The following is a 12798-nucleotide window of genomic DNA, read 5'->3' on the forward strand; positions in this document are numbered from 1 at the left end:
GGTGTAACTAGAATTTGGGTATATAATTTGTACTCTGAAGCCTGACAAGCGCTGGAGAGTTATTTTTCTTTTCTTATCTATTCTTCCCTTTTCTTAAAAAAAAAAAAAAAATTTTTTCCCATGTTGAGCACAACTCAGTTCATTATAGTAGACTTTCCGAGGCCTGCTAAGAGGGCTAGTTGTAAAGCTGAGCCAGATTACCCAGATTGGGCAACTTTCCCAAAGCTAACAGTGTAATTCACCATAATGCCAAACCATAGAGCAGTTTCCAGAAGCTCAGGCCTTGTTACTTCTTTTCTTCCCTGGAGAATCATAAAGAGCATAGAGAACATACAAAGTCCTAAGGCCAGAGGGTGAGGGGTGGGGAGAACGAGGGGAGAGGGGTCCTTTAAGATTAAGGGGTAAATCAATTGCTCAACCAGAAAGAACCCATTTCCACAAGTGATATTAAAAAACAAAGAGACTTATTAGATTGTGAAGAAAAGATACTGGAAATAGCATGTTAAAAGAGAAGGGCATCTATTCATTAATCAGTGGGGCATTAGTGGTTGTAACATGAATAATACACAGAGGAAAGTGAGAGGATCGTGCCCCCTTTAAATGCGCTCCCTCCTTTCCCCACCACCACCAGCCTCCTTATCCCAATGTTAAAAAGCAGCTCTGTCTCTGCTCCATTGGACTGGCCCCTCAGGACATCTCGCCACAGAAACAACACTGGGAAGTAACACTTCATTTGCCTTTTGACACATCAAACCCGTCACTCTCACTCAAGCCATTGTTTCATCACGAGGAACATCCAAACTCCTCAGAACTTACTTGGAAATGTTATTGTTGTCACGGATCTTCACATGGCAGAGAATGTTGGGTAACTTCTGGGTAACAAGGACTTTTATCTGATCCACAGAACTACACAGCTTTAGGTAACCCAGGTATAACCCAGGAGAGAGCCGCTGATGACTCCTCTTATGATAGGAGAGAATATCCTGTACGGGGAAAAAGAAGACAAAACAAAACAAAAAACACCTTAAAAGGCAATCGCAAAACCTTTTTCTTTCTTAGGTGTTATGAATCAAAGGAGATGTAGCTAAGTAATTAGGTGAGAAACCGATACCACCATGAAGGTTTGGGCCAGACAGTCTTACCTCTAGGAGTATTATCCCCCAAATAAGGTCATCAATCATTAATATATTCTGCATGCTTAATTTTCCTTAGATTTCTGAGCCGGGGTAGGTGTGTGGGTTGTGATAGAGACAGGGATGGTGGTGGTGGTGGAAGCAGGTACTAAAGAAAAATAGACTTTACAATTTCTGTCCTTGGAAGGCTTATTGTGCAGCTGGGGGGAAAACAGAAATTTGCAAGTGTAAAACCTGACAAAGCAGAACAGGAAGCCTCATTATTTCAGGATAACCGGTATCAGGAAGAGTGGAGTTTCAATGACATCATTTAAAATGGGATCAAAACTTTATAATAAATAAAAAAGATTTAACTGACTCTTTATCTTGAAAAATGTAACAAACTATAACAGCAGTAGATTTACTTATCTTATTAACATTTAAGTTGTAATTATACTTATTCACTAATTCTGAGAATGAAGAGACAATCAAATATTGATTCTTTCTTTGGCTTCATTTTTTAGACTAAATTATAGGATAGCTGAAACGCTATTCCTCACATTTGACTTCAAAATGTGATCATGAAGAGGATAATTTTTGCAAGAGTATTTTAAAGTTTCATATTTTTCCCCCTGGCATTTAAAATCATTTCGATAGTCAAATCATTCTCTTATAAAATCCTTGCTCATTTTATGTTCTTCAATTGTTAACTGGTCTACCACTGCCAGATTGTGACTAGCCTTGCATGTGATTTGATTAGGTCTCCACATCATCTTCATCAGTGTCACAAAATTCTGTATCTTTTAGAAGATTTTAAAATTTACCTTGTAATAGATTTGCATTGAATTTGCATTGTATTGTTACATCACAATATTCTACATGCAGCAGAGACTGAATGAAGTTATTTGTGTAACAGGAAGTGCCAACCTAGTTAAGTATAGAGGGATGCTTGAGTGGAGTCGTTTTATATGTGGTCAGTTCTCTAGTGAACTATTTAGGTTGTGACTTTTGCTTCTCTATATGACTGCAGGAACTCAGACAATGAATAACTGGAAATATAGGAACCCCCCGCACCCCACTCTGCTATAGCAATAGGTAAGACTTATGAACATTTGGGCAGTGTGGGGTGAAACACAGAGTTAGGAGTTAGGAGTCAGGTAACTGATTACAAGGGAAGGATTCCTCTGGGCCAGAGTTTAGCCTGGTTTACAAAGGGGATAAAAAAGAGGGAATCAACCACTAAATGTAGGGAAGGTGGACAAAATATTATACTTGTACAGAATTTTATATGGAACAGAGAGGTATTGAAGCCTTCCTTGACAACCATATTCTGAAGGAGTGATCCCTCCTCTGTAGAATTAACGATTTGCAACATCTCATACATGCTATTATGTATTGTCTCCTTTGTCTCATCCTTTATCAAACACATTGAATTCCAGGCACTACGGGGCACATTAGGGTTTCAAGTAACCTGATATGACAACTACTTTTGAAGAGGTTAAGGAGATGAGTAAACAAATGATCACAATGTACTAAGATCGGTTTTATAAAATAGAGACAGTGTAGGCACACAGCGGAAGGAGTACTTAACTTATATTTTTCTTCTTTTATGCTCTTTTCTTGAACTAGACTATGAAATTAATGGTGTTCCTGTTTTTATTTTTATTTTTCTTGCTTTGTATCCTTAATACCCAGTACTACTTGTGTATATAATAGGTACACTCCATGTGGAAATCAGGACAGGTCCTTAAAACAGAACATATGAGAATAGCAGAAGAGGGACAAAATAAGAATGGTCACAATTGGGAGGAAGACATAACTAGCATGTACAGGAAAGCAAAGGATAAGTAACTTTGAAGGTACTTGGCAAAAAAATAGACTAGAAAAAATTTGATTACATGATCAAGAAGGAAGGAATTCTTACTAAAATCAGGAGATTGATAGGCTTAACTTTTTAATGTCTTCTATCCTGTCTCTTCAGAAAAGATCACAGGTAAGTAGTTTGAATGAGGAAGTTCGGTTAAGGTGAAATTTTGAGACATGAATGGGTAATCAAAGAGAAAGAAATGGTTAATAGAGGAGGAAAACCACTTGGCTCATTTCCATTAGTCTTCCTGATTCCAGTAGTTTTTGAAGTATTCAGATCAGTAGAATTTGATGATATGCACCCTAGGGGTACTTGCTGTACAAGCAGATGTGGCCACAAACCCACAGGTCATTATTTTTGAGTAGTGATGGAGAACTAGAAAGTCCCTGAAGACTAGAAAAGGGCAAATATGCCTATCTTTGAAACAGGAAGGGGAGAAACACAGGATGACCCTAGTAATTAAAGACCACCAACTTATTGATCTTTTGGAAAAATGAGAAAGAACCATCAAACAATCAATTTGCAGTCACTCAGGAAATCCCGAGACACTAAGTAGGAGTCAACATCGTTTTGTGAAGGGCAAATTATACAGACAATTTTAATTTCTAACAGCAAAATAACAGGATCCACAGACCAAGGAGAAGTCTCCAGTGTAATCTGTTTCACTAGATAATCTGGGTAAAGTAGAATCTTTACCGTATTACTTTAATAAGTTGAATATCTGGGTTGAAGACTTGTGAATGATGGAGATGGTGTGGGGATAGTAGACATTTTGAGTGATGGCCCAGTAGGGACTGGTCCTGAGGGCCAGTCTTTCAGCTTATTTATTGATATTCCAGACAAAGAAATGAAGAATGTGTGTATCAAATTTGTGGGTCCCAAATTTGGTGTGGTTTTGATTTTCTGGAAAGTAAAATAAAGCTCTGAATGACCTTATGCATTGGAAAAATAAGCCTATCATAATTAGGGTTGAAACTTAATAAGAAAATGTGCTTGTAAAGACCCAAACCCAAGTACAAATATAGGATGGGTATAAGTATAAGAGAAAAAACGTGGGGGTCAGAACTGACCACAAATAGAATGCGAGCTGGGAACATACTGTGGTTATATAAAAACCAGCACCATTCTGGGATGGAGTAATTCACTCTTTCATTCAGTTTTTCTTAAAGGACTATTACTGAGCATCTACTATCTGTTTTCCTGCCTTTACAGTCATTTTATCCTTCATCAGTCAGAATGTTTTGGAGCCTGAGAAATGTATTGGAAGAGAAAGAAGCTGTCCCATTCACATAATCTGAGGTATACTCGAAAGGCCTCCTAAACCAAATCAAACATCTATGAGCGTCTCTATATTGCCTGATTTAACCTCTAACCTACATTTCTGTCCTCTACTTCCAATATAGCCCTTTTGCATCTCTTATCTCCAGCCCAAATGGATCTCTTTTCATTCACCATACATGCCCTAATCTCTTTTCCAATTTTATGTTTGTTCATGAATTCACTCATTCTACCAACTTTTATTGAGCACCTACCAGATACATACATACATACATACATATATGTATATGTATACATATATATTATATTTATATATATCAGGCATTGTACTAGGATATTAATGCCATCAAGATAAGACATGATCCTGCCCTTCATAGACATGTAAGCAAGGTTTTCTAACCCAGTACGACAAAGGCCATAAGGAAAATGTGTAAGGTCTGTTGTGGACTCAGGGGAGGGTGAGATCTACTGCTCTAGCTTCTGCCTCATTTCTTTTATCATACACTCTATTTAGTTCTCTGTTTAACTCCTTTCTTCCTTCCTTCCCCCTTCCCTCCCCACCTTCTCCTTTCCCTTCCTCCCTCCATCTTTCCCTCCCCCATCTCTTTCTTTTTTCCTCCACCTGGTGAACTTAACTTACGCTGCATGGCTCAGCCAAATGTCACCTCTTCTCCAACGCCTTCCCTGATCCTTCCAGGTAGCGTTAATAGCTGCTTTGTCTGTGTTTCCATAGTATGCTGTTTGTGCTGCTATCAGGCTCTGGGTTAATTCTGCCTTGTATTACCTTGATTTGTTTTCAAGTCTGTCTCCCTCCCTTGACTGAACTCCTTGAGACCCGGGATCTTGACTTACTCATTTGTTTTTCCTATAGCACCCAGAAGAGTTCCTGGCACCTAGTTGATACTGAAAAAAATGTTTATTAAATATGAAGTGAGAGGACCAGAGGTAGTGGGGCCTGGGGCTGGGCCTCTGGGAGAGAATGTGCTGTGCTGGTACGACAACCAGGAAGGGTGTATCCACCCGCTGTCCATTGATCAGGTCTCCTAAGTGTTTGTTAAAAGAATGATATATAGTCGCTTCTCCCGGAACTACAGAGCTTTTGTTGTGTTGGATAAGGCATGGAAGCCGAACCGTCCAGGGACAGCAGAGGTCATAAACTGCTGGCTGGTGGTCTTTGTGAGTCGGCCCAAGATCAGATGGGCTGCAAAGAATGTAACATTTTCTGAATTATTTTTTAACTTCTCAAAATAAAAAGATTTTATCCCAAACTCTGGATTTCCAACTTTTTAAAAAAAGAAATTGGACACCATGTCAGCATTGGGACTAGTCTCTTCTACTGTAATTAGCTGAGGCTGACGAGGGCTGTTCTTTAGATGAGACAAGGGACCTCCAGATTACTGTAGTCTCTATTGCTTCTACTGTTTTTAATTGAGATATAATTCACATACCATAAAATTCACCCTTTTAATGTGTGAAAGTCAGGGTTTTTTTTTCTTCTTCTTCCCTATATTTACAAGGTGGTGCAACTATCAGCACGATGTAATTCCAGGCCATTTTCATCACTTCAAAAGAAACGCTCAGCTTCATTAGTTGTCATTCCCAATCCCTCCTCCACCCATCCGTGGAGCCACTCATCTACTTTCTGTCTCTACAAATTTGCCTATTCTGGGCATTTCATATAAATGGAATCATACAATAGGTGGCCTTTTGTGTTTGGCTCCTTTTACTTAGCATAATATTGTCAAGGTTCATTCCTGTCATAGCATGGGTCAGTATTTCATTTTCACGGCTGAGTAATATTCCATTAGATGGATATAGTACTTTTGTTTATCCATTCATTAGTTGTGGACATTTGGGTGTTCCCACTCTTTGGCAACTGGGAATAATTATGCTCTGAACATCAATGAACAAGTTTACGTGTGAAACCAATTTTTTCTTACATGTAGCCCACTTGGCCCTTTTCCACTAGTCTTCCTGATTCCATTAGTTTTTGATCCCCATGTTAGATGCTGCTTGGAGGTAGAGGGAACAGGAACATGCTGGAAAACAGCAGAATAGATGAGATTGTATACTCTAGGCACCTCAGGTGTAAGAAGAAGTTACTGGGTCCCTGGAGGTGATAAGGGATGCCTAAGGAGAAAAGAAGGAGAGATGGGAGGAGAGAAGACAAGCTTCACTGAAGCTTCTCTAGGATCATACTTTTAAAAAAGGATCCAGAGAAAAGGAGGAGTAAGGGTGTGTGTAAGGCAGCATGGTATAATGGGAAGAGCACCAGGCTAGGAACCAGCAGACTTTGGTCCTCGTCCCTCCTATGCTGCTTTTTGGCTAATATAACCTTAGTGAGTCATTTTCCTGAAATCCATAGTTTCTTTTATGAATTGGATGCAATAAAATGATCCACTCAACACCACTGGGTGTTTGTGAGGATCAAATGATATCATAGACGTGACCAAGTGTTATCAACTTGAAAGCACAGTACCAATTTGAGAGATTCATCTTCAGAGAAACCTTCACCTGTGAGGCTTCCAGTTATCAAAGTGACCCCTGAATGTCACGGTCAGAGGAACTCAGCACCTGAGAGAGGCCTCGCTATTGGAAATACTCTCGTTGTCAGTTAGTTTGCTCAGAGGGATACCTCTCTTTTCCTTTCCAGGCAAGTGTAGGAAGGATTTCTCTCTTTCTTCCAGAACCGTAAGAGAGGTCTGTTAGGAAGGTCTGGGACTTGAGAGGGTTAGATCCTGGAGTTTCCCTGGGGCAGTAGGGATTAGTAGATTAGTTATGGGCCCAGATTTTGTTAAAACCCTTATCTGTTTCGAAAACCCCATTGTGGATCATATAGTTTTTATGTTAACTTTTCCTTCATTCTTATGAAAACGTAGAAGAAAGGATGAAACGCCCGAAAGCATGACTGAGTCAGTACCTGGGGTCCCTTGCGAGAGAAGGGATGAGGAGGAGATGGACTGTTGGGTCCTGAGGAGAGCCTAGCATCACTTGGATTTTTCTGAGAAGAAAAATAATGAGAACCACTAACATTTATTGCGCACTCACTTTATGTTTCATTTTTAACTCATTTAATCCTCATTCGAACACTATGAAGTAGGTTTTTTTGCAGAGGAAGAACTATGAGAGGTGAGAAATTAAGTAACTTGCCCTAGTCACATAACTAGAAAAAAGGAGTCAGGAATCATACCCAGTCAGCCTGATTCTAAAGTGGTGCCTCAGAACATGATGTGATGTAGCAGAAAGAAGCCGAGGCTCCCAATCAAAAGGCCTGGTGGTCATCAGTCTATTGACCCCGAGAAAGGAGAGTGGTTTGTAGCCTGGAATTGTGGGGATTATCCAGCCGGCTTTGGGCAACCACCAAAACCTATCTCTGCTTTGATGTTGAGTTGGTGGGACGGACTCCTGACATATTTAATCTTAAGCCTAGGAGTGATTGGACATCAGCCCTAGTGGTTTTACCCTCCATTTCCTCTCCACTGTAAGACCTATAAGGGAAGGTGGAGAGAGCGAAAAAGTAGGAGGAGGAGAAAGGAGAGTAAGGGTGGGTGGGAATGACATCTAGCAGGAATGTGCCAGTCAGCGGGGGTGAATTTTCCACTTGGATCTGTGTGGAAACCTGATCTTGCCTCTATTTTTGGTCTCCTTTTCTAACAACCTTTTGCCAGATTGGAATTTTTCTGCACCTGTAACACATTTTTAATGTAATAAGTCTAGGAGAAACCAGGTATTATATCACGCGGGGGCCTGTGCTGTGTTTCTAGGAGGGAAGGTGGGCCAGACCCCAGTTTATCCCTATAGGGGATTAGTGTATTAGTCACCCTGTAAAAGCTCAATTTATTATGATTTTTTAAATGTTTCTTTTAGCACTTGCTTATAAAAGGTGAAGAGGGGAGCCACGAATGTGTCTGTGTTCCCTGCCCCCACCTCCTTCTCTCTCTCTCTCTCACACACACACACACACACACGCACTCTATCAATTTCATATGAACTCAAATTCCATAAAATCAAACCCAGAGTCTTTGACCAATCAGCTTACCTTTGCTACATTGGACTTTGACCTGGTTTGGACTGGTGCAACTGATGGAAAGGGGAGATGATTGTACTAGCCACCCCTCAGTGGGGAATGAAAATAAAGCCGTGGGCGACTGGCTTAGCTGTTTAGGGCTATCACGGGGGGGCTACTGGGCCAAGGCTTGGATTTGGTTTGTTTGTGTGGGATTGAGTCCTTTCTTTTCCCTATTACTCCAGATTGGCGCTCTCTCTCTCTCTCTCTCTCTCTCTCTCTCTCTCTCTCTCTCTCTCTCTCTCTCTCTTTTTAAACGATAGATTTGTATTTCTTAATCTGTTTGCCCTTTTCACCCAGCTCCCCAACACTCTCCTCTCTGGCAACCATCAGTTTACTCTCTGTATCTATGAGTCTGTTTCTGTTTCCCCCCCCGCCAGTTTATTTTGTTGTTTAGATTCCATATATAAGTGAGATCATATGGTATTTGTCTTTTTCAGTCTGACCTATTTCACTTAACATAATACCCTCTAGGTCCATCCATGTTGTCACAAATAGTAAGATTTCATTCTTTTTTATGGCCGAGTAATATTCCATTGCATACATGTACCACATCTTTCTTATCCAATTGTCTATTGACGGGCACTTGGGTTGGCTGTCTTGTGCCATTGGCTGCATAGGGCTCAAAGTAGATGTTTCTCCCAGCTTTGCCATCTCACTGGACAGTTCTATAGAACTCATCCCCATCATTGGGTTTAAAAAAGAAAGAAAAGCAAGAAAAGGAAACAGCTTGAAGCCCATGTTCGCATAAGAATCCGTGAGGCAGTGTGATGGCATGGAGATTGCACTGGACGCAGGAGCAGGTGTGGGGCTGTACCCTGGTTCTGTCATCCACGTTAAGCGTCTGGTACCTGTACCACTTTGTACAGGTGCCCACTATTTGCATCTAAGCTGCCTGAATTTTGAATTTTGGTGGCTATATGGCGATCAGATGAGTCTTTCATCTTTTATCTCCCATTCTACACTCACAAAAATCCTAACTCCTGCCTCAGAATATGACGTAATGTCGCAGAAAGAAGCTTGCTTCCACTCAGAAGATCTGAGTTCAAGTTTCAGCTCTGCTGTGGTCTAGCTGTGTGCCCAGCGGCCAATCCAAGTTTGGTGGGGCCTAAGGCTAAGACAATTTTGGGGTCTTTACTTACGGAAAAGAATACAAAATTATGAATGTAAAATTGTTAGGGTCCTGCTAGGGCCTTGGAAGGGGCTTGTGCAAGTGAAGAGCTGAAAGATGCTGAAGCTTCATTCGCTTCACTAAATCTGCATGTGTGTGTGGTGCCATATGTCTTTGAGCCGCAGTTATTTTAATCCTAAAATGGATTTAATCATGTCTGTCTGTCTCAAGGGAGTATTGTAGGGAACAAGCAAGAGTAAATATGTATGAATGTTTTTGTTCAAAGTGATATATATATGTGTGTAGATGTAAACACACAAGATACAAATACACACACATACATACACATATAGTTTAGAAATGTATTATTATTACAATCCATTCAGGTATTGGTTTAATGTTTTGATTACATTATCTGTAGCTCCCTACTCAAACGTTTCTCTCAATGTTTCTCATTGGCTCATTGGTCAGGGGCATTTTCAAGGTGCCCACTATTTGCATTGCTTGATGAATTCCAGATCTGGAGAGTGATAAATAAAAACAAGCTTCTGAATTTTTCCTATGTGTGGAATACAAACAATGACACATCTCAGAACCTGCTCCATTCCATCACTGTACATGGAAATGGCTCTTGGTGTATTTCACTAGAGCCTCCATAAGTCTGAAATATATCAGGAAATTGAAATGACTACATACCTGGATGGTTATCAGTAAAATGTCTAAGGCTGTTGGCTCCTCAGGTGTTGACAGAGACTTCCTCTGGCTTTGCAGCTTTGAGATCTGCATCCATTTGCCATTAAAAAATGAATAGAGCATCTCCACCTCTCTGATGGTGACTGTAAGGATGTTTCCATGCCGGTCTTTAATGGGCTCGTAGTAAACTCTTCCCAAGTTGTGCGTTCCAAGTAAGTTCTAGAAACAAATAGATTTCTGGTGACTTAGATGATGTACAAACAAAGCAACATAACTGCAACAAAAGACACTATGAATAATTATTTGATGTTTCTGAGAAGTTTTTTTTTTTTTTTTTTAGCAGACTGAAACCTAGAATATTAGAATATGTGGCATGATAGAAATGTACTTAACAGAAGCTCAAAGAAAATGCCTTCACCATAAGCCTGCAAAGATTATAGCAAGGGGCATAAAAATTATGTTTTTTTAAGCAAATTCAATATCTGTAAATATCTCTCACCCACATAGACACACCAGCACATAAACCTCAGTTACCAGCACTTGAAGAGAATCCCAGATGTTTTAAAGAAAAATGCCTGATATTTCAAGTATGTTGCTTGTGGAGTTTTCAAGAGATCTACAGTAAGCTGGTATGAAATGGGGTTGTTTAAAAGGAAGAAGTGAATTGACAGTGTAGCACTTTGTACAGGTCCCCAAAAGGCTGCACACTCCCTTCAAGATACTTTAATTGGGAGATTGGCTTGGTTTGACTTATCTGCATTGCAAGGAGTTCTTTTTTTTTAAAAAAAAAAAAAAAAGAAAAAAAAAAAACTTTGTTAAAATTGTTTGTGAGCTCGGTCAACTGAGGCAGACAATACTTTTAGAAAGGCAGGAAGGGAAGGATGCCACATTAAATGCGGAGGGGCCCAGGTAGGTGCTAGGTGCGATTAAAATAAACAATTTCACAAATATGAGGGATTGCAGAGCACCTAGAGCACTGGATGAACAGGATAAAATACCCTTTTACTTGGAATATCTATTTTTTTTTTATTATAAATCATCTCAGAGCTTCTAGCTGTTATTTTTGTGAGCTTACACAAATGCTGATGAGATAACCTGTTAGCAGGAGAGCAAAAGGAGAACTGGAATTTGTAAACGTAACAAGGATGACCTAAAAATGAATGAGCCACAGTATCCACATCCACAAGAACACTGGAATGTTCCCTTACAGGTAGGGATTGTGTCTTAAATCTTTTTTTTTTTTTTTTTTTTAATTCACAAGGACAGGACACATAAGGAAAAAAATTCATGAGTAATTATTCACATGTAAAAATTCATTTGGCAGGATTACTGTTGTAAAAAATGGCCTAATCACTCAGTCAGATTATTCCTTTCCAATAATTGACCTCTATATCATAGAGAAGCAATTGGGTAAGGCTTTGAATCCAGCCTTCTGCAGTACTACAATTTTATATAAAGCAGTTTGCTGCAAAGTAATGCTGGCCAACAGCAGTGCTATGCCAATAAACTGGCTATCAAAAGAGGGAGGGGTCTGATTTATAGCATATGCCAATTTCTGTGGTGTAAATACTCCCACCATCGGCTGATTTCAAGCTACTAAGATTTTGACAATAGGCTTTCCAAATTCCTGAATACTTAACAGTTGGCTCTCCTTGAGCCAGTTGGCTCCAGCAAGCATAGCACTGCTGATAGGCCTTTAGTTACACTGGTGTTGAATTTCAGGGCTGGCTGCTGTTTATTAACTCTTTGACTTCTGAAAAATTATTTCCTCTCTCTGGCCCTGAATTTCATCATCTAAAATTAAGAGTCCTTAAAGCTCAGATATCCCTTATCATAATCCTTACTTTATAGAGTGTTTGGGAGATTAAGTCAAGCAATGCATGAGAAAGAATTCTGTAAACTCTCAAGTTTGATACAGGTAGGGTAGGAGCCTTCTTTACTGCTCTAATTGGAATCCCATCCTGGCTTACACTTACTCATTGTCAAGACTCAGCCCAGGTTTCACCTTCTCTGGGAGGACTTTCCTAACTCTCTCAGGTAGAATTTACCATGTTCTCTTTTGTTCCCCATTGTTTCCTGTACAAATCTGCATTTTAGCATGACTCTGGCTTTTCTGCATATTGATGTACATGTCATGAGATCATGGTGGTTTTGTCTCTGTGTCTCTGGATTCCTTGCACACTGTCTGGCACATAGTAAGAGCTTCATAATTGTTTTTTGTTGGCTGAATTTACATATCATTAGGACACTGGAAAATATGATTTATTTTGGACTAAAGCTGGTGGGTAGACATTGAATGAGGTGATCATTTTAAATAAAATGATTTATCAGTGGTTCACTGTTAGCTTTGATATTACGATGACTAATAGGCTGAAGAAGACAGCACTGAAAAAGTCTTCCTTATTGTTCTAATTCAAAATGGAGCTGATCTCCACAAACTTGCTGCTTTATACTAAAAACAAGGAGTAAATTTTGTCTGGTGTTAAAAGACCTCTTCAAAGCTCTTCAGTTAGAAAAATAAAAATCTTGTTTATGTTAACCAAGGACTTAATTAAACAGAGCAAATAATGCCTCCCCCCCCAAAAAAAAAAAAAAAAGTCTTCCTGAAATTCTTTATTGACATCAAGTTGGGTTGGATAGTCAGCTCTGGGGAGCACCCAATTTAAGAGCA

General features: G+C 39.7%; 1 protein-coding gene across 1 annotated transcript in view; it reads right to left on the reverse strand.

Moving 5' to 3' along the window:
- ANKFN1 (ankyrin repeat and fibronectin type III domain containing 1) overlaps nt 1-12798 on the reverse strand; it is a 287775-nt gene that overhangs the window by 34743 nt on the left and 240234 nt on the right. Inside the window, 2 exon segments of the mRNA XM_033091652.1 lie at nt 817-983; nt 10131-10346. Of these exon segments, the coding sequence (XP_032947543.1) occupies nt 817-983; nt 10131-10346 (383 nt within the window).

This window comes from Rhinolophus ferrumequinum, chromosome 21 (genome assembly GCF_004115265.2).
Source record: "Rhinolophus ferrumequinum isolate MPI-CBG mRhiFer1 chromosome 21, mRhiFer1_v1.p, whole genome shotgun sequence".
In the NCBI taxonomy this organism is placed as follows: Eukaryota; Metazoa; Chordata; class Mammalia; order Chiroptera; family Rhinolophidae; genus Rhinolophus; species Rhinolophus ferrumequinum.